This window comes from Sinocyclocheilus rhinocerous, unplaced genomic scaffold, assembly GCF_001515625.1.
Source record: "Sinocyclocheilus rhinocerous isolate Xijiao unplaced genomic scaffold, SAMN03320098_v1.1 scaffold358, whole genome shotgun sequence".
Classification (NCBI taxonomy): domain Eukaryota; kingdom Metazoa; phylum Chordata; class Actinopteri; order Cypriniformes; family Cyprinidae; genus Sinocyclocheilus; species Sinocyclocheilus rhinocerous.
This window is the reverse complement of record NW_015650700.1, coordinates 774,139-797,580: the sequence shown is the minus strand read 5'-3', so window position 1 is coordinate 797,580 and position 23,442 is coordinate 774,139. Positions and strand designations below refer to the sequence as shown.

Genomic DNA, 23,442 nt, shown 5'->3' with positions numbered 1-23,442 from the left:
ATGTTTTTTTTTTTTTTTTTTCCCTTAACTCTATGTTATTAGACTGAAAGGGACCTTTCACTTACTAATTGAAAAACACTTTCTTCCTCTTAAGATGAGCCCAGAAAACCATCTTACATTCTTTGTTATATGTGATCATAGTGAATGTTGGCAAATGTCTTTTGGCTTGTATTCCCATGGAAAATGTGGTCATTTTTGAGTTCTACTTTGTACAATTAAAAACACAGATGAAAATGCATAAATGTAAACTTTTGTCAGATTTAATTACAGTATGCTTAGAATGACATGCTATGTCTAAGATATTGCTTGTTGGAGCCTTGCCTTCATGTCACTGTAGTACAACCCTATGATTTCTGCCATGTGGAAAACTCAATCCAGTCAAAAATAATATGGAATGTCATGGAATCTGACAAATTTTGGTTGAATACATCAAACAGGGTTGTACACTTCGAATCACAATATGAACTAGTGTTTGTCAATATTAAGCTGCCAGATTACTGCTATTCAAAGATTAATAATTTTTTTTAAGTTTTATGCATTCATTTGATTACCATTTTTATAATACATTTTTTATTACATTTTGTTAAAACACAGAATCCAGAAGGGAAAAAAAAACGTATTACATTGGGCCCAGTTTGGTTAGAAGAATTGAAATAATGAAAAGAAAAAAAAAAAAATTGGGAAAAGTAAAACAGATCTCCTAGGGCCCTACCATATCTTGAAAATGCTGTATAACCATAATAGAATTGTCAGATATCTATGACAAGAAAGATTAACATTTATTTTAGAGAACTGGTTTTCAGTGAGCAATTGGCTTCCAAATATTCACTTCACGGGTCCTTAAAAAGTCTTAAGCCTTAAGTTTAGTCCATAAGGCCATAAAAAGCCTTAAATGGTAGCCTACTGTACATCATGTCTTAATTAGGAGATGGAAAGACCAGATTTGCGATATAGCTTAATGTGATGATTAAACTTAAAAATCTATGATTTCATTGAATAAATATAAGTGCCGCATGTCAGGTGTTGCACTGCTTTGTTTACAGCCATTACCGGGGAAACCGCTGTATTTCTGCTGTTGCAAAAGCGCCACCTGCTGGCAGAGAATGAATGTGCATTTTCAATAAGCCCTTCTGCTGTTTTTGTTCAGAACCAATGCGAAAATCAAGAGATGGTCCTCACTGCAGAACACAAGATTCAGGGGGTGTGGTTGGATCCAGATCCAGCTCCTCCCACCTTATGGCACTTTTCCACTGCATGGTACGGCACGGTACGGCTCGGTACGGTTCAGTACGGTACGGCACGGCTCGGCTCGGTTTGCGTTTCCACTGCAGTTCAGTACTGCTTTAGAGTGGGCGGGATTATTCACATGTCGTTTTGGTTGCGCCGCCTCTACTGCCGTGACATCATCGTAAACGCGCCACAAACAAACACACAACAATGGAGCATATCGATGGAATGGTGTTCTTCATTCTCGGCATGTGGATGTTTTTAACTGCAAGACGAAGGAGTTTGTTTCAAAAGAGGCTGATGGCAGCCAAATGAAACACAGCTTAAAAATACAATACAACAACACTTGGTTTGCTCGACGGCGCGCAAGGGTAAGCATCTAAAAGCACATCACTAGCTAACTTTTATCTCGGTCGCAAAGCAAATAATGAACTTAACTGCCAGTATAACATATTAAAATGCGTATTCTGTGTATTACAGAGCTTCCCCATTTCGCAAAAAAGTCGAAACTTTTGTATCATTATGGCATTAATCATTTGTCTTTATCAAGAGGTACATTACCTGCTCATAAAATATGAAATATTTAATATAGTAAGGAGGTACACTTATTTGATCATAGTTTTTATTGAAGCAAAACAAAGAAAGGTAAAAATATAAACAGAAAACCTACTCTAAAAATATACAAAAAGTATATACATAAGACAAAGATAAAGTTTAAATTACAATATAAAAAGCTAATTTTAAACAATGTGCCAGTGTACCTTGTGCAAGAACTGTAAACAATTGTCTGATATACATGAAAAAAATTTAAGTGAAAATGTAAGCAGCAAACTTTAAACAATGTGCAAATGTATGTAGTGCAAAACCGATATACGTACAAAAGACAAATACAACAAAAATAAATTTAAACGTCAAAGTACAAAAAAAAGGTGCAAAAACACAATAAATGCCTATGGCATTATTTGGCCAGACAGTTCTGTTCCCTTCGGCCACTCATTGCCTGGACAAGCATCCCCATAACGTTGAGGAATGCTTGATTGAAAGCAGCCGTTTGAGAGTGTTCCTCTGCCCTCAAGGCCGCTTCCTGCTCCCTCGCTTGTCTGGCCTCTTCAAGTGCCATCTGCAAGTGGTGCTCCCTCTGGGCACGGTTCAGCTCCTGTTGCTGAATGTCTGCCACCTGCATTTCTCTTAACACCGCAAGATGTTCCTGATGGTGCAGGCTCCGTTTCCACTTGCCTGGTCCAAAATGAAGAAAATAGTCAGAAATGGGAGGTTTTTCTTTACTGTGGATTTGTATACATTCATTTATGAAATAACTGTACAGTAACATCCTTAAATTATCTAACATCACATTTACAGTAGCTACCAATAATGCATTTATGGTAAGCAACAGGAATTCATGACAAGGCATATAACGATATATATCCTATATGTACATATTATGACATATGAAATACATCAAATTTGTTTTATACCTGTGACCACACGCTGCGGTGTCGTCGTGCAGCTGGAGGTTGATGGTGATGGTGTTGGCGGTCGTGGTGGAGACGCTGCTATCACTGGCTGGGAAGAGTCGTCGTCGTTGCATGGAGAAAGTGCAAGTGAATCGATCGTGGACAATGAGTCTGAAACGCAAAGTTTGTACAATCAGTTGGGAATGCACAAATTACTGCAACACAAAGTAAAACAGCAACAACAACTCCAGAACATCATGAACAATAGCACTACCGCTAACTGTTAGCTACTAGGACTTTGTGCTTCATTGCCATGATTTTACAGTGAAAATAAAAAAATAAAATAGGAATCGACGGTCAATAAAGTCAGTACAGTTAAGCTTTCAAGCGTTAGATTTTAGTTAACATAACACAACGTACCATCCTCGATCGTGTTCTCCAACAACGGCGTGGCCGAGTCCAGGGCACCCTCCCTCCCAATGCTCGTTGGTCTACCTCCGTAGATTGCGTCCATTTGGTCGAACCACTTCCACGATCGTCTGTTTGAACCACTCCGGCTGTTGTGGTCCTTTATGCTTCTGTAGTCGCTCTTCAGTTTTTTTTAACTTATCCCTATATTGTTTGTTGGTCCGGTGGTAGCCGTGTGCGGCCAAGAGCTGAGCGACCTCCTGAAAAACTTTTTCATTCCGCGTCGCCCCATCAAGCTCTTGCTGGATCCGCTCCTCGGCTATCAATGAGAGGAACGTCTATACTTCCTCAACAGACAACAAAAAAGCCATTTTTTTGGATGTTACAAAAAAGAGCGTTTGTTCAAACAAAAGTTGCGTTCGATCTTTCGCTGGCTGTGCTGATTTAAATCTAGCGGGTCTGTTTGTGTCTCATGTCGCAAGTTCAATGACGCAGTAGTGACGATTCTCTCCGGCCAATCAGTGACCAGCAGAGTTTACACGTCACGTTTTGGTAACGGTACGGTTCGCTTGGAACCCCAACCGAGGTGGTACTAAAAAAAGTACCAGGTACCAGGTACTGTACCTAGTGGAAAACCCCCTAAAAGTGAACCGTACCGAGCCGTACCGTGCCGTACCATGCAGTGGAAAAGCGGCTTTACATATACCTAAACCTACCCGTCTCTACCCCCTGAGCCCTAAGCCCACCCATCTCCACCCCTAAACCTACCAATCTCCACACCCTAGATGTGGATCCAACCACGCCCCCTGGATCTTGTGTTCTGCAGTGAGGGGCTACTGAAAATCAACCCACGTTTTTACCCTGCAAACACGCAGAGTTGTAAGTGTGAACTGGTGGATTGAAAAGAAGATTCTAACTGCATTATAAAAATCTAAACAATTAAGACAGTAACATTGTAATTAATATAATAATTGATTGATAATAATTGTTTAAATTAATATAATAATTGATACTTTTGACTCTATTTTCATAAAAATGGTTTAAAGGCTGAAGTGTGAAGTTTATAATTTTATAAAACATTTTGCTTTTGTGAAAACCCGTATCTGAACTGTAAATCATGAGTTTACAGTGATTTTACAGTTTAATATGTGACCATAGACACTGCCCTACTGTACTCATATGGTACTAATTTTATTTGTGCAGGTCTTAAAAAAGGTCTTAAAATGTCTTATGTTTAGCATGTTACATTTGAGCTTAAAAATCCTGCAGATACCCTGGACTACAGTGTAAAATAGAATGTTATTGATTTTTATACAGCCTAAAATAGACCAATTCAATATTAATTAAAAATGAAGATTTTACTTAAACATGTTTATGCAATTGAACAGGGGATGAAAGGTGAAAAAGGAGACTCTGGGCGACCTGGTGTTCATGTAAGTTACATAAATGTGTGTGTGTGTGTGTGTGTGTGTGTGTTATAAATATGCAATTGAACAGGGGATGAAAGGTGAAAAAGGAGACTCTGGGCGACCTGGTGTTCATGTAAGTTACATAAATGTGCTTGTGTGTGTGTGTGTGTGTGTGTGTGTGTGTGTTATAAATAAAACCTACAGTACATTAAATTCTGCGCAATCAAATAAATAAACTCTTTAATAATAAGGTTATTAAGAATATTAAATAGCATTCATTTTTGTATCTGAAATTATGGAATCAACCACAAGGTGGTGCAGTTCTTCTTAATAGTAACAGAGTGCAAGGCAACGTTTGATATATAAATGTATACGTTTTTGTAATATATATATATATATATATATATATACACACACACAAAAAAAAAACTTATAAAAGTTAAAATATCAAAACAGTTCCAGTAAAACAGTTACATATGTGTGCAGTATGTTTTAGGTGATAAACTACAGTACAGAGGTCCCAAGGCCACACTTGGTTAGATGTATATAATATGCCAGCATTATTTTACTCAGGTATATGGAACTACAGTAACTATACAAGATGCTATACACTTTTTGTGTATATACTACAAAAACTATTGTATTTAGATTTTTTCCCTCCTAGGATCACTGAATAAAAGTCCATTTAAAATACTTGTTAATATGGACTGAACAATTAAAATACAAATATATACAAAATGTTTACTTTTCTTTGCATCACGGTGGCTATCTAGTGCATCTGCAGCATTTTACAGATGTCTGAAGTGTTTAATTCTAAGAAGAATTAGCATAATATTTTGGCAAATCAACCAGTTGCCTTGTAAACGGTATTGTTGTTTCATTGATATGAGATGTGACTTCTCTCTTCATAAACAGGGTTTACCTGGGCAAGCTGGGCAGAAAGGAGAGGTGGGCACATCACTGATCTGAATGTACGTTCACCATTAGCTGTACTGTGAGTGTGTTGAGTTATGTTTGTGTGCATGTCAGAAAGGGACAGCAGGAGAGCCTGGTCAGAGGGGTCAGTTCGGCCATCAGGGGCTCCCTGGACAGCAAGGACAGACAGGACCCTCAGGGCCCAGAGGACAGAGCGGAGAAATAGGCCCCCCAGGACAACCTGGACCTGAAGGCCGACCTGTGAGTATTGTGTTTCCAAATAACTATATGAGCTTAACAATTTTTAACACTGTGTTGTACTGTAGCCTTCTTCTCCAATAAGATAATCTAGTCAGTGGTGGATAAAATGTTGCATACACAGTTAAATAGAAACTTTTGTTCCAATGATGGCATGCATTTTTGCAGGGCAGAGAGCTGTCTGAGCAACATATTCAGCAGATTTGCAGAGATGTCCTTCGATGTGAGTACCCAAAATGATCTCCCAGTAGTGCACTATAGCATTTTTAATAAATTATATAAATATACATATACATATACAAGTGAATCAAAAAACATGTCCAGCTCAAATTTCACGGCAAAAATAAAAAATTAAAATAAAAAATAAACCCTAAATAGTATATAACTAAATAACTATAAAAAATTAAATTAAGCTTTTTATTAAGCTTTTTTTTAACTAATCTTTTTTTGTTCGTTTCTTTTGCGTTATTTTCCTGAAATTTAGACACATTTTAATTTTTGTTCAGTATGATACTCATCTTTTCAGTGTTCAAGACACTGAAAACAGTGAGTCTACATAAATATTGATATTAAATTAATAATTTTTTGTAAAATTTTGAATCCATGGATAGTCCTAATATATATACAAACATACTGTATACACACACTTATAAACATATACATGTATACATTATACAGCATAAATGAGTACACCCCCTCTGAATATTAAGATAAATGTAATAAACATACTTAATAAACACACACACACACACACATACACACACACACACACACACCAATATCTGTAAAATAAGTAAGTTTTGCTTAAATGAAGGGTTGCAAGAAGTAGCAATATTCTATTATGCAGTGTGTCCTCTATTTTATGTATACTGCTCTAACCCTTCATTTAGTATACAAGTTCATGACAAATTGTCACATCTCTCCTGTTAAACATCTGGAGTTCAGTCTCCTTGAGTGCCCTGAGCGCTGCTTAACTTGTCTCTACAAAATTCCCCACATGGGATTAATAGTGTTAAAATCAGGTGAAATACTTGGAGAATACAGTCTTTGTCATACTGGGAGAACGTGCCTAACAATTGACCTATCGGTAAGCCCCTCCCCTCGAACGCAGATGAGCCAATTGCAGTTGACTATCAGCTGCACGGGGACCGGAACTCGGACATCTTTAGATTTCAGCACCATAGAGAAACACTGGAAGATCCGAAGCTCTCATCAGTTTGATGGTGTTTATGCTACAAAAGTGGCAAAACTATGTGCCTGGGGCAGGGGTTTTCATACTGGGGTCCGCGGACCCTTGGAGGTTCATGACGCAAAGCCAGGGGGTCCGCAAAATAGTAATATTCGGACACTAGAGAAGTGCAAAGCCTTCTTTACATAATAAGTAGCCTAATAGAGCCCACTATGTGATTATGTTTCACTTTTAGTAAGTAAGTTTAGTTTGTTATGGACATAGCCATAGTCGCCGATTTATTTTTCTGTTGGTGGGTGCAAAAAACGAGCATTTTTTTTTAATAAATAATTTTCACCAGTTTCTACTAGTAAATGATAACCGGGCTAGGTTATCATACACATGCGCAACAAATGCTTAACATATTTAAAAATTCTCATTACTCAGTAATTAATTATACTGGGTGTTAGTTTCAAAGCCTTCTTTACATAATAAGTAGCCTAATAGAGCCCACTATGTGATTATGTTTCACTTTTAGTAAGTAAGTTTAGTTTGTTATGGACATAGCCATAGTCGCCGATTTATTTTTCTGTTGGTGGGTGCAAAAAACGAGCATTTTTTTTTAATAAATAATTTTCACCAGTTTCTACTAGTAAATGATAACCGGGCTAGGTTATCATACATGCGCAACAAATGCTTAACATATTTTAAAATTCTCATTACTCAGTAATTAATTATACTGGGTGTTAGTTTTTTTTCTAGAGTAGTCTATACACAGGGCAAAATTTTGAGGATGCACACTTAATATCTGAAGGAGTGCAGAGCCATGATCACTATATGGGAGATCAAGCCCGCTGCAAGAGAGATTTGTGCTGGCGCCCTCTCGTATTACAATAATGCACTCTCGACATTTGCCATTAAAATAACGCCAAAAACTGCCTCAAATGAACTATAAATGCGAGAATAAAGTCGTAAAAGCTGCAATCCATTTCATATTGGTTAAAATGAAAGGAGACTATCTCTTGATTTTCCATGGGTGCTCGAGCCCCTGAGCACCCATGGGATCTGCGCCTATGGACATAGCATTTAAAATAAATGTTGTTTGAAATGAACGGCACTATAATTATTATTTTTTATACATATATATGCATTTATTTTTGTTCTGTTATGAATGCCACTAAATTTAAACAATTTGGAGTGAGGCGAAGTCAAATTAATGTTAGTGTTTATAATGTTTTTTTCCTAACATTTGTTTTACTTAGACCTATTCAATATTTAAATTATTTCTGAAAGTAATAGTAAAATGCGACTTACACACCGATGCAACTTATGTTTTGTTTTGTTTTTTTCCCCCCTGACATGGTGCAACTTTCTGGAAAATATGGTAAATTTAATTATATTATGCTGTAGTATTAAAAAGTGCATATGCAATGGGGACCATTTGCACCAATAAAACAATCATATTATGTTCTTTCCTCCTACCCACATTAAACTTTAGCCTTAAACACTGTTATAATTATGAGGGGGTCCTTGGCTCCAAAAAGTTTGAAAAACCTTGACCTGGGGTACTTGTAACACTGATTACAGGTATCCTGAGAGGATGGGCAATATCATTTATTTTATTCTATTTCCTAAACCCAAATAAGACAGAGCAAAATGTACCAAAGCATTCAACCCCAATCCCAATGAAGACGAAAACGTTCATTTTCTGGTTGTCATACTCTCATTAAGTTAAAATTTTCATCTGCTCAAGCGGAACGTTAATGTCATCTTGTGCTGCAAGGTATCTCTGGCTAAAACTAGCCAACGTTAAAGTTAGTGAGTTCATGCTAACATACAAAGCTAAATTGCTAACTGTTCTCACATCATGTACAGTGTAGGTCATAAAAACATAAACAAAGGTCTACATTTCACGACCATAATGAGGCTTGTCGGCAGGAATTGTCGGTGGGGGGAGTGAATAACCAGCACTCTCTTCCACCCTCAATACCACGACTGAGGTGAGACCCTTGAGCAAGGCACCAAAGCCCCAACTGCTCCCCGGGCACCACAGCACATGGCTGCCCACTGCTCCAGGTGTGTGTTCATGGTGTGTGTGTGTTCACTACTGTGTGTGTGAACTTGGATGGGTTAAATGCAGAGCACAAATTCCGAGTATGGGTCACCATACTTGGCCACGCGTCTTTTTTTTCTCCCCTTGCATTGTTATCTGTAAACCCTCGCTTCCAAATTTATCTTGTTACCCACCATATTTATTTTAAAATCTTTTATATATCCCTCCATGCCATATTTAAGTCCCACTTGAATGGTGGTCCTTCTGTGTCCAAAATTTATGAAAAACCTCTTGGGACAAGGTGGGGCGGGGATACGATTGGTCAATAGTGCCGGGAATGAGGAGAGGGTGGCATCTTCTCTCAAGTCCATGCAAATTGATTGACTTGGTGTCATGAAACTGGACTTCCCAGTAGTCTATATTTTTTTGTAAATATGGGCTCTGGAAATAGCCAAATGAGTTTACTGTGCTTTGGCTACTGTAGGTACTTCCTGTGTGGATAAACAACTAGGATAGTATATATGATAGTCAGAGATATTAATAGTAATTAATAGTAGGGCTTATTTGTTTAATCATATTTCTTTTTCCGTGTTTTTACAGTGTTGTATGTTATAACCAATCACACATGATTCTGTTGAGTTTATGAATACAAAGGCCAATCAGAAGCGTTCAGATGAGTCATCGCTGAAACACCAGAGTTTTGTTGTTCAGTGCGTGCACTCGCTGACTGATTTCTGCTCTCTCGCGAATTCTTTCATCATAAACAACAAAGTGCAGATGTATGTGCATTGTAAGTATAAGAGATGTATTCATCATACAGTGTAGACAGCTTCACTGATTATAATGGGAGTGTTTTTTAAAGTGCATAAACTCATGCTAGACTGAAGTCAATGATGACGTTCTTTGATAATTTAAATGCTCGTTTTCTGTAGCTGCTGTTTGAATAACTGAGGAAATGTGAGCATTATAATTAGTAAATTAACCAACACACCAAATCCAACACACAGACTGGAGAGTGTTTGCTGCACATGCCACCACACTCTCAGTTTGGTCAACGAAAATGAAGAGACATTTTAGCATAGTTTTTATTTTGTAAACCACATTTAGTCTCGTTTTTATTCGTCAACAATATTGCATTATACATTTAATTATAGTCATCGTCACATGACCAGCATTTACGTTGCGTCTCGTCTCGTTTTCGTCACGTGATAAAGGTTCGTTGACGACGATATTTAGTCATAATTTTCGTTGACGAAAACAACACTAAGAGTAACACTGATTCCTACACCAACTCTGTCTTAGATCACATCAACAAGTGTGTTGACAGTGGCATCACAAAAAAAATTCCAAGGTTTGCAAGAGATGCAGCTTTCAGGTCTGGAGACCAGGAAGCTTACAGCTCAGCCAGGGTCAACCTGAGGAAATGTGAGCATTATAATTAGTAAACAACGTTTCTAATAAATTATCATGTTAAATGCAAATTCAGTCATATAAAAAATATTTTATGACGACATCTATATGCTACTTGACTAAAAATATATTATGTGTAGTTTATAGATTACATTAGGCTGCTTTTAGCCTTACCATGGAGTTGGATCATTCTCTGGCTATGAATCTAAGTAAATAATTAAATAAATTAGCATGGTAATATTATGTATTGGCAATATGACGATATGACTATGGAGCATATCGCCCAACACTATAAACTACCATGAATTTCACTTCTGCAGATTGTGTCTTAGACTGTGTGAGATGAAACAGTAACTCCTCTCATAGCTTTTGCCAGCTCTAGGACACTTGGTTGGCATTTTTCTGCTCTTTTCTTACCAAGAATCACTCATTACAAAATGAAACCATAAAGTGAAGGCCTGGTTATTTCACAGATGTCACAATTCCATTCTTTTTAAATTTATGCACCACTGTAGCTACTATGTTCACACTTCTTTAGCTGAAGAACAAGCTTGAACTGAACACTTGGATCTTCACACAGGGTAGGCTTGCACACTAACTTTTTATGAAAACATGGCTGAACAGTGACACTCCAAACAGAGCGACAGAACTGGATGAGTGCATGGTTTTCAGGGCTGACAGAACTGCAGCAGCAACAGGTTAAAGCAGGGGAGGTGGTGTATGCATGTATGTGAATAAATCATGGTGTTCTGACTCTACCTTCTGTTTATTAAGTGCAGACCCTTTTACCTACCACTTGAGTTTACATGCATCATTGTTGCTGTGATTTATGTCCCACCAGATACAGATGCTAAACTAGCCATGAAAGACCTAATTGCGTCTATCAGTAGACTGCAGGCATTACATCCAGACTGGGCTTATTGTTGCTGGGGACTTCTTGCCACCTATGTAGTATGCTTCCTAGATGCCATATTTTATGTCCTCATGCTTAACAAGAGGACATACATTTTGAACATAAAATGATGCTCTTCAAGCATAGACCAGTCGTCAATGAGAAACATCAAGATCTGGTCAGAGTGTGCTGATTCTGTTCCTTAGCACCAAATCCAACACACAGACTGGAGAGTGTTTGCTGCACATGCCACCACACTCTCAGAGTAACACTGATTCCTACACCAACTCTGTCTTAGATCACATCAACAAGTGTGTTGACAGTGGCATCACTAAAAAAAATTCCAAGGTTTGCAAGAGATGCAGCTTTCAGGTCTGGAGACCAGGAAGCTTACAGCTCAGCCAGGGTCAACCTCAGGAGGGCATCATCATAAATATGCTTACAAACAGTAGATTGAGGAGCACTTAATCACCTCAACCCCCAACGTATGTGGAAAGGCATACAGACTATTGCAGTTTTCAAGACACCCAGTTCTTTGCCTTCATCCAGCTCTGCCTCCCTTCCTCATGAGTTTACCAATTTAATGCTTGCTTCAACCCAGGTTACAAGGATATAACATCTAAAGATTCTCTACCTGGTGAACTGCACCTCTCACTCTTCTCCACTGAGGTTTATAATACCTTCAGCACAGTGGATTTAAGGAAAGCAGCTGGCTTGGATGGAATACCAGGGTGTGTGCTCAGAGTCTGTGCAGGTCAGCTGGCTGGGGTCTTCATGGATAATTTCAATCTGCCGCTGGCACAGGAACTTGTCCTTGTTTGGCCTTGAATGACTTCCACCCAGTTGCACTCATCCCTATCATTGCGAAGTACCTAGAGAGACTGATCTTACCACATCTGTTACAACAGATCCAACTCATGTCAGAATGTTGTTTGTTTGTTCAGTTCAGCGTTCAGTACTGTGATCCCCTCAATTCTGGTCTCCAAGCTAAACCAATTATGGATTAGCACATCACTATGCAACTGGATGTTAGACTTTTTGACTAACAAACCCCAGTCTGTTAATTTGGATAACCTCACCATGTGCGCTGGTTTGCCGCTAGGCTGTGTGATAAGCCCTCTTTTATACACTCTCTTAACTCATGACTGTGTCTCTGTACATGGTTTTAAGGGTAGGGACACACCAAACCGATGCCAAAGAACTAGTGCTGAGAGAAGCCAACTGTGGCATTTCCTCACATCACCTGCATCGGGGCAAAAAAAGTTACACTAGAACACACTGAGCAGACTATAGCTGACATAACTAATGTGTATGCCAGGGGCTCTGAACTCTGGCCCTCGAGGTTCACTTTCCTGCAGAGTTTAGCTCCAACCTTGATCAAACTCGCCTACCAGCAACTTTCTAGTAATCCTGAACACCTTGATTAGCTTGTTCAAGTGTGTTTGATTAGGGTTGGTGCTAAATTCTGCAGGAAAGTGGACCTCGAGGGATGACAAGACGGCTTACAGGGATGAAGTCCAGCACCTGACTGTGTGGTATGCTGACAACAGCCTGGTCCTCAACACACAGAAGACCAAGGAGATCATTGTGGAATTCAGACAAACTAAGGGTCATGCATATAGCCCTATTAACATCAACAGAGTCATAGTGACTCAAGCTTCGAGTTTCCGGGTGTTCACATCTATGACGATCACATCTGGTCCCTGAACTTCCCATTATTCTTAAAAAAAAGCAGAGCAGCATCATTATTCCCTCAAATCCTTAAGAAAGCTTATCTTTATGCCAATATACTGTTTGATTTTGACCGCTGTACCATCAAGTGCATACTTATCAACTGCATCTCAATGTGGAATGACAATTGTTTAGTATCGGACCATAAGGCACTCCAGTGGGTAATGAAAACTGCCCAGAAGATCACTGCTATTTAATTGCCAACAATCAAGGATATTTACAGGAATTGTTTCTTTGGAAGGGAGAATGGCATCATCAAAGGTGCATCCCGTCTCAAACATGATCTGTTCATTCTCCTTCCATCTGGCAAGTACTATAGGAGCCTGTGGTCCCGCACCAGCTGGCTCAGGAAGAGTTTCTCCCCTGAGGCTGTGACCCTGTTAAACTCTTTGCCCTGAGACATTATTACTACTTACCACTGTACTGTCTCAGCATTTTTTTTTTTTTTTTGCATTAGCTGGACATCATAGTATTCATAGTATTTATTTATATTGTACATTCATCCAGCTGGACATGCACTGTTTATATTGTCCAGTTATCCAGTTAATGGTCCATGGTGACTTTAAGTCCAGGGTTTCCATGGGTCCTTAAAAAGTCTTACATTTAGTTGTAACACATTTATGGCCATAAAAAGTCTTAAATAGTACAAGAAAGTCTTAATTTTGATTTCAAGAAGTCTTATATGTGGGCATGGAAAGACAAGAGTTGTAATATGGCTTAATGTGAAAATTAAACCTCAGAAAGCTGTGATTTCATGTGTGCTCATGAGTGCTGCACATTTCAAAGTCAGGTGTTGTGTTGCTTTGTGTCCAGCTGTTACGGAGGAAACCACTATATTTATGCCATTTCAAAAGCGCCACCTGCTGGCAGAGAATGAATGTGCAGTTTAAATAAGCCCTTCTGCTGTTTTTGTTCAGACCAATGTGAAAATCAACCCATGTTTTTACACAGTAAACATGCAGAGTTGTAAGTGTGAACTGGTGGATCGACAAGAAGATAATGCATTCTAAAAATCTAAACAATTAAGACAGTAAAATATGTTTATATGTTATTTAATTAATATAATAATTGATTGATAGCAATTGTGTACATTAATATAATAATTTATACTTTTGACTCATTCATTTTATTAAAAATGGTTTAAAGGCTGAAATGTGAAATTTAGCATTTAAAAAAAAAATAGTTTTTGATAAAACCTGTATCTGAACTGTAAACAATGCTTTTTACAGTCATTTTACAGTTTAATATGTTACCATAGATGTTGCCCTGCTGCGCTCATGTGGTATTAATTTTATTTGTGCAGGTCTTGAGCTTAAAAATTCTGCAGATACCCTGAAGTCAGAGAATGATTTAATGGGCTATGTAACACTTTTAATTGTCTAAAAAAAAATAAATACCCCTATTTGAATGTTTTTGTTCAACATACCTGTTGATTGACTTTAACTTGTGTAGAAAACCTTTTAATTAGTTTTGTTGTTTTCCAGCGGGTGTACTCATTTTTGCAACACAACATTTTATCACTTTAATTGGAAAACCTTATTTCCCTGATTAATATTGATTTATTTATTTTTTTTATTGGTCAACCAGAGTTGCTGGAACATAATATATTCAAAGAAACTACAAAATGTCTTCTATGTAAAGAGAAATTACTGAATTGATTAAATATTAGAGGGGGTTTACTCATTTATGCTGTGTACTGAATGTAAAATATACAATGAGTTCGAAATTAACACCTGCCAACCCAGTAAATGCGGGTGAAAATTAACCGCGGCGTGTAAAACTCACCAACCAATTTGCCCAGTTGTGATTCATAAATTATGTCCTCCAACCAGAAGCCTCCAATATTAGCAACACAAAGATCAAACAATGATTGTTTATAGTAAAACTGAAAGCCATTCAATCTTTCAGAAGCAGAATAATAAATACAATTTAAATAAATACAGTATATTTGAATCTAAGCTGTGATCTTTATAATCTGGTTTATTTCTGATATTTTTATTTTGGGTAGTAGAAGTTCTCAGTAGCCAATAAGTTTATAGCTAAATTCAGAAGACAAATGCTGGTGAGTAAAAAAAAAAAAAAAAAAGTAAATTTCAACCCAAAATGTACATATTCATTAGAAATAAAGACTTCTGAGCCAGAGTCCTGCCTGTATTTTATTATGTTTTTGGGTTACAGCTGAGATTCCTGCTCTTCTATTGAGTAGCCAACACAATCATCACAGAAGCTGTGAAAACTGCTACACACAGGTGGGACCCCCAGGGTCTCCAGGGCCACCAGGTCCTCATGGCTCTCAAGGATTCCCGGGTTTATCTGGTTCTAATGGGCTGCAAGGTCCGCGGGGTTTACCTGGGCGGCCTGGCGGCCCTGGCATGAAAGGTACAGGCATGCTACACACATCACACCATGTCTATAGTGCTGTACATTGTCTCAGAAAGTTCACAGAAATTCATTGTTTTACAAATTTGTTTGTCAATGTAACAATTGTTCCCTGAGAAGGGGAATGAGACACAGTGTCCTCTAGTTTTCAGTCATGGTCCTGGGGACTCACTGCTCTGCACATTTTGTGTCTCCCCCTTATATAACCAGTGTTGGGCAAGTTACTCTGAAAATGTAATCAAATTACTGATTACTGATTACTCCTTTTAAAAGTAATCACGTTACTGTTCTGATTACTTTATTTCAAAAGTAATTAGTAATTAGTTACATTACTAGTTACGTTACTTTTTTCTCCATGAAATTTATGAAATCCCAGCATACACGCTCCCGATAAATATTTGTTATTCCTGATACATATTTGTTATTAAAGCATCAACATTCAGAACAGTGTTATTTTTAACTAAAGCAAGCGGCTGCTGCGTGCATGGTTTGGCATGGCAGAATGCCAGCAAAGAGCGCTGTATTTATAATCTCTAAAAGACAGCTCAGTTCATCGCACTCTCACAAATCTCTGTTATAACACAATAAATAGGCTATATGCATAAGGAATCTTTCATAATGTCTACAATTCGTGTGTTATAATGAGAGGATTCGTGAGCACGCAAATTTCAGCACTGCATTGCTCAACGCTGCAAACACGTGTTATAGCCTAAATAGAAACTCTGCATACGCTTGCACCTGTTAATCGTTTATATTTTATATTAGTTCATGTTGCTTGTGTGCAATAGATGAATAACAATTTATTTGTTTTAGATATTTTATGTTTAGATATTTCTATTTTGCGGGAGTCCCGTCAATCATTTTATTCTCTCGCATCCCGCACACCCACAAGTGTCTACCCACCCGCACCAGCACTCGCCCATCTTGTCCCGCGCCGTACTCTGTTGCGTCGGGTCTCGCGGGAGCGGGTCTGTAATCCACTGGCACTTGACTCGACAGTGCATGAGCTACGTTGCGTCGGGTCTCGCGGGAGCGGGTCTGTAATCCACTGGCACTTGACTCGACAGTGCCTGTGCTACATCCTTTTTAGGTCTCTAGATTATAAAACACTGCATTCTGTCAGCAATGTAACACGGCAGTAACATATAGACACCTCAGCTTGTAACTATACTCTAATTACTATTTTGAAAATTATAACGCATTAAATTACTCCGTTACTAAAAAAGTAATCAAATTACAGTAACGCGTTACTAAGTAATGCGTTACTGCCCAACACTGTATATAACACACCTGATTCGGATAATTTAGCTTGTTAGGAAAGAGCTCCATGAACTGCACTACAGTGTGAAGGATAAAAGAGACATTCAACATGTGCAGAGCGGTGGGTCTCCAGGACCAGGATTTAAAAATGCTGGTCTAGTGGACACTATGGGGAATGAACTTGACATTAGCCGGTGACAGTCTATGACGTTACTATCAGTGCGACCGTGATTATATAAGGGTGCCTGTAGAACACGTGTAACGGCCAAAACTATGTATTTGCATGCATCACATTATAATGCGGTGTGCCCTTTAAGAGACTGATCACTTAACTTATAACGCACGCTATGTGGTGATGACGTAGAAGGACTACGTGCCTGTGTAATGAGAACCACTATGGATGATAAGTTCGCTCTGCCTTCTTGTTATTATTTTGTCTTGACTTTTATTTGTAACGCCAAGAAAGAGTTAATCTCTCATGTATGAGAGGAGTGCCTTGCCGTGTACCAGCCATTAAATGTGTGGGACACCAACTCTTCGTTTTCCATCTCTTTCATTTCATGGATTTAACGAGTTATCCGAGTCAAAGCGTTACACACGCCATCCACTTCTTGTCTGAAAAAGACGTGCACAGGAATACCTGAAGCAAGGCTACAGGACGCAGTGTCTCGTTCCCCTTCTTAGGGAACTATGGTTACATGCGTAATCTGAGATGTTCCCTTTCAAATGGGAATTCGCACTGCCTGTATCCTTAGTAATCCTGAAGACATTGATTAGCTTGTTCAGGTGTGTTTGATTAGGGTTGGAGCTAAACTCTGCAGGACAGCGGCTCTCTAGGACCGGACTTGCCTACCACTGCTCTAGTGGATACTACTAGGAACTAAATACCCACTCCACCATGCTAAAAAGATGAGTGCCTAAATGGCTGAGACTGAGGTTTCCAGGCTGCAACACAAGTTAGAATTGTGCAGAGGACTCATCTGGTTCCCGTGGTCATGTGCCGATGACCACTGAGGTGACGAGGTCTTCACATGGGATCTGTCTCTAGGGTTTGTCTAGTTGACATGGTCTCCGCTGACATTCAGGGCTGGAGAGGTCGTCTCAAGGTGCTGATCCACTATATGGACTGGATCCGGACTGGATCCGGGTGATTGCACAGACACTATTGGAAGAGAGCTGAACTGGATGATGACATCACTGAATCATCAATGAACTGACTTTAGCTGGAAAAAATATTCTTTGTTATTGTCTTCTTGCATTATTGACAAACTATTTTCCTGTTTGACACAGTAAAGCTGCTTTGACACAACCAGTATTGTATAAAGCGCTATACAAATAAAGGTGACTTGACTGCAGTGACCATCTGATCAGGATACAGACTGGATCTGGGTGTCTACGGTGACCTCGGAATAAGAATGAAACAGATTAATATTTGCATAGATGCCATTCTTCTTACGATGTAACAAGTTCTGCATGACCACATTCTTCTTCCCTAATCCTACCCAATACCTAAATTTAACAACTACCTTGCTAACTATTAATAAGCAGTAAATTAGGAGTTTATTGAGGCAAAAGTCATAGTTTATTGTTTGTTAATAGCGAGAATTGGAACTTAAAATGTGACCAAGAACTCTAGCTGCTGCATTTTGGACCATTTGGAATTTGTTTATTAAGCACCTCCATGACTTACCTCCCTATGTCCAAAACCCGAGCATAACCTATCAGAGAAAATTGCGGCATGCACCCTTCCTCCCTTCTCTGGCCTAACAACTCGGAGTTGCTACTCAAGCACAACTCTGGGGAGTGGAGGCCTAAAAAGGACAACACTCTACAACGAGAGGTGGCTTAGCAACGCTCTTTGAATTAAAGGCAGTTACCAAGGAAGCTCACAAAGTGCCTAGCAACTTAACACTACTGCCTAAACGAGCTCTAAGGACCAAGGCCTCAACACAAAGGCTCTCTAAAGCATGAGGAGGCCCACATATGCCCTACGCCAGGGGTAGGCAAGTTCGGTCCTAGAGAGCCGCAGTCCTGCAGAGTTCAGCTCCAACCATAATCAAACACACCTGAACAAGCTAATCAATGTCTTCAGGATTACTAAGGCTATAGGCAGGTGAGTTTTGTTTTCAGGGTTGGAGCTGAACTCTGCAGGACTGCGGCTCTCTAGGACCGAACTTGCCTACCCCTGCCCTACGCTAAGAATAGCATTCAAGGAGGTTCACAGAGAGTCTAACACCTTGATTTTGCTATTCAGATGGAGTTCTAGGGAGCGGGGGCCTCAAAGAGACGACTCTCAAGAGAGAGGAGGTCTAGCAGGATCCTTAGTAAGCAGGGTGGCCCCAGAGAGCCTATCAACCTGGCACAACTCTAATTAGAGCCCCAAAGACAAAGGCCTCAACAGGACGACTCTCTAAAGCCAGAGGAGACCTAACTATGTCCTAGTCAAGAATCACTATCAAGGAGGCACATATAGCACCAAACAATTTGATACTGCTGCCCAGGCAGAGCTCTGAGAAGTGGAGGCCACAGCAGGAAGACTGGAGAGGCAGCTAGCAAAGGAGGCTCTCAGAGAGCCTAACAACTTGGCACTACTGGCTGGCTGGGCTCTAAGGACGGAGGCCTCAGCATAATGACTCTCTACAGTGAGAAGTGGCCTAACTATGTCCTGTTATCAAGACAGCTTCCCAAGGAGGCTCACAGAGAGCCTAACAACTTGAAACTGCTATCTAGGCGGGATCTAACAAGTGGAGGCCTCAGCAGGAAGACTCTCTATAAAGAGAGGAAGCCTAGCAACACTCCTCTGCAGAGGCAGCTAACCAAGGAGGCTCACAGAGAGCCTAACACCAGTGGCACCAGTGTCTGAGTGGTGCTCTAGGGAGCAGAGGCCTCAGCGGGAGGACTCTCTATAGCGAAAGGAAGCCTAACAACACTCCTATGTAAAGGTAGCTAGCCAAGGAGGCTCACAGAGAGCCTAACAACTTGGCACAACTGCCTGACCGAGCTCTAAGGATGGAGGCTTCAGCATGATGACTCTCTAAAGCAAGAGGAAGCCAGAGCCCCCCTAATCCTACCCAATACCTAAATTTAACAACTACCTTGCTAACTATTAATAAGCAGTAAATTAGGAGTTTATTGAGGCAAAAGTCATAGTTTATTGTTTGTTAATAGCGAGAATTGGAACTTAAAATGTGACCAAGAACTCTAGCTGCTGCATTTTGGACCATTTGGAATTTGTTTATTAAGCACCTCCATGACTTACCTCCCTATGTCCAAAACCCGAGCATAACCTATCAGAGAAAATTGCGGCATGCACCCTTCCTCCCTTCTCTGGCCTAACAACTCGGAGTTGCTACTCAAGCACAACTCTGGGGAGTGGAGGCCTAAAAAGGACAACACTCTACAACGAGAGGTGGCTTAGCAACGCTCTTTGAATTAAAGGCAGTTACCAAGGAAGCTCACAAAGTGCCTAGCAACTTAACACTACTGCCTAAACGAGCTCTAAGGACCAAGGCCTCAACACAAAGGCTCTCTAAAGCATGAGGAGGCCCACATATGCCCTACGCCAGGGGTAGGCAAGTTCGGTCCTAGAGAGCCGCAGTCCTGCAGAGTTCAGCTCCAACCATAATCAAACACACCTGAACAAGCTAATCAATGTCTTCAGGATTACTAAGGCTATAGGCAGGTGAGTTTTGTTTTCAGGGTTGGAGCTGAACTCTGCAGGACTGCGGCTCTCTAGGACCGAACTTGCCTACCCCTGCCCTACGCTAAGAATAGCATTCAAGGAGGTTCACAGAGAGTCTAACACCTTGATTTTGCTATTCAGATGGAGTTCTAGGGAGCGGGGGCCTCAAAGAGACGACTCTCAAGAGAGAGGAGGTCTAGCAGGATCCTTAGTAAGCAGGGTGGCCCCAGAGAGCCTATCAACCTGGCACAACTCTAATTAGAGCCCCAAAGACAAAGGCCTCAACAGGACGACTCTCTAAAGCCAGAGGAGACCTAACTATGTCCTAGTCAAGAATCACTATCAAGGAGGCACATATAGCACCAAACAATTTGATACTGCTGCCCAGGCAGAGCTCTGAGAAGTGGAGGCCACAGCAGGAAGACTGGAGAGGCAGCTAGCAAAGGAGGCTCTCAGAGAGCCTAACAACTTGGCACTACTGGCTGGCTGGGCTCTAAGGACGGAGGCCTCAGCATAATGACTCTCTACAGTGAGAAGTGGCCTAACTATGTCCTGTTATCAAGACAGCTTCCCAAGGAGGCTCACAGAGAGCCTAACAACTTGAAACTGCTATCTAGGCGGGATCTAACAAGTGGAGGCCTCAGCAGGAAGACTCTCTATAAAGAGAGGAAGCCTAGCAACACTCCTCTGCAGAGGCAGCTAACCAAGGAGGCTCACAGAGAGCCTAACACCAGTGGCACCAGTGTCTGAGTGGTGCTCTAGGGAGCAGAGGCCTCAGCGGGAGGACTCTCTATAGCGAAAGGAAGCCTAACAACACTCCTATGTAAAGGTAGCTAGCCAAGGAGGCTCACAGAGAGCCTAACAACTTGGCACAACTGCCTGACCGAGCTCTAAGGATGGAGGCTTCAGCATGATGACTCTCTAAAGCAAGAGGAAGCCAGAGCCCTTGAGCTCGGTAAAGCCACATTTGACAGCCACAGTCTAATAGATTAGCCCTTTAGATTCAATATGAAACTGTTACTAAAGCAAAACAGTGATTATAATGATGCTGAGGATGTGTAGTTTGAAAACTGTGTAATTTATGTTGGTGCAGGGCACCGATGTTATCTCTTCTTCTCGTTGGTGCCATTTGTCTAACCGTTTCTCCTCCTAATCTGATCCAAATCACTATAAAATATAGCATTCTGTGTAGAATTTAAATGGGTCCGATACATTTTGTGGTATGCGCGACTCGCGCATATGAGCCGCTCCGTGATATCGTGTCTCTGGACCGGAGCAGACTGTGTGCGTGACACAAAGCGAAACCAGACTTCTTTCGACCCAATGGAAAGCATATTTACAATGTCTGAATCGTTCCTTATTCCCCATATAATGCACTACGTGCCATTCAGCATACGGAAAGTACTAATTCTATGAACAAGTGACCTATTTCAGCCGCAGTTTCCGTGTCTATTTATAGTGTAGGGGTGGGACATTTCAGATTCTAGAGAGCATTTGATTGGACAAAGTTTGATGAGAAGCTGAAGTGCAGGGTCACATCATCAAAACCGTTGATTCATATTGCCAGAAGTGAGAGACAGTAAGTTTTGAATGCTTATATCTTCTAAATACGAATTTTGTCATCATTTTGGAGCACACTAGCTTATATATAACTATAAGGCTAACATGTTCATACTAAAAGCCAAAAAAATTCAACTTTGATTTCATGGGGTCTTTAAGCATTAGCGGAGCTTCTCAATCGACCACTTCACACAACATTCATTCAACTCCCTCAAGAGCCAAACATGCTCCATTCAAACGCTAGATTCTCTCGAAAATCAGGCGAGAACAGAATCTGTTGCCACAAATGCACTCATGCAAATGCTGACTACTATCCCTCAGTTGAGAATCAAAGAAGAAAAGAGCTTCTTAACACCTTTCAGTCAGTCCCGCGAATGCATCAAAAATGAGCACATCCAGCTTCCAGAGTCGAATGCACTCCATCCAGCTTTTTCACTGAGAAATTGTCACAATGGGCTCATTCAGCTCCCTCAAAATCTTTAGTCACATTCTTTGCATGTACCCAAACCGTCTCCTGAAGACAAAGAAGTGCATGACAGACACCCATTTATACTCACAGTCACACTGGTAGGTACATCATAGGCTGTCACCAGCCAATATCAAGTCCATGTGTTTTGAAATGTGCTTCAGATACCGGTCATGCTGGATGCATTCCCCATACTGTCCACTAGAGGACGCAGTGTGATTTCCCATTCGAAAGGGAAATGTTATCTATAGGCCTACTGTAATTGAGACATTTCTTCAAGAAATTAATTATAAACAAAGTCATTTAGTGCAGAGGAAATTTAATGTCGGAGTGGGATTTGATCGAACGTTATTTTACCGTTGAGTGTGAGCGGTACATGAGTGGAGCATTCGCTTGGGCCATGAGCAACTGAGCAGAACGCATTGGCATAGAGCACAATATTGAGTTGAGTGTCACACCGCTCTGCTTCACTCAAATGCTCTGGCATATACCATTAGAAAAAAGATTATTTGTATATAAATAATCATTAGTAGACAGACTAACATGATAAGCTGGCTTTGATGTAAAATAAGTAGTGGTGGAAAGATAGGATTTTAGAAAAGAAGCAAAGAACTAGCGTGCGAACTTACCACAATGTGGATTTTAGAAAGTGCACAAAGCCTTCACGTGCACACTTACCATAACATGGATTTTAGGATACCGTTCTAAGGGGCTCTCGTGGCACTCTGAAAGAGCAGCTCATAGATGGAATGGTGCATCCCAAACTCAATATGTTTGAGAGACATCAACTCGATCTAAGGTATAAATCTGGATTGGCTAGCAGTACATTTCTAGCTGAGGGGGCAAACACCCAGCTCTCACACGAGAGGGGAGCTCGACCTACCGCATGTTCCAATGCTGGAACAGCTAGCAATAATTTAATTAGCTGAAGAAGCAACACACCCAGCTCTTCAAACGAGAGGGAGGCTTGGACCTACAGCATGTTCCAATACTGGAACTGCCAGCAGTAAGTTACCTAACTGAGGAAACACAGACCCAGCTCTAAACGAGAGAGGGGGCTCGCCCAGCATGATCATTAGAAATCAGAGGTAAGTGTACTGCAAGCTAGCCAAAAACTCAGCGCATCAGAGAGGCGGATTTAAGGGCCTATGCTCACCTGATGCTGCTGGT

The 23,442-nt window shown here is 40.3% G+C and overlaps 1 protein-coding gene across 1 annotated transcript in view; it reads left to right on the top strand.

Annotated features, from left to right (window-relative positions):
* The window catches only part of LOC107712323 (collagen alpha-1(XXI) chain-like), a 118,269-nt gene that overhangs the window by 86,245 nt on the left and 8,582 nt on the right, over positions 1-23,442 (top strand). Inside the window, exons 26-30 of the mRNA XM_016517548.1 lie at positions 4,478-4,522; positions 5,414-5,446; positions 5,528-5,674; positions 5,840-5,894; positions 15,104-15,304. Coding sequence (XP_016373034.1) covers positions 4,478-4,522; positions 5,414-5,446; positions 5,528-5,674; positions 5,840-5,894; positions 15,104-15,304 — 481 coding nt within the window. The remainder of the gene's footprint in view (positions 1-4,477; positions 4,523-5,413; positions 5,447-5,527; positions 5,675-5,839; positions 5,895-15,103; positions 15,305-23,442) is intronic.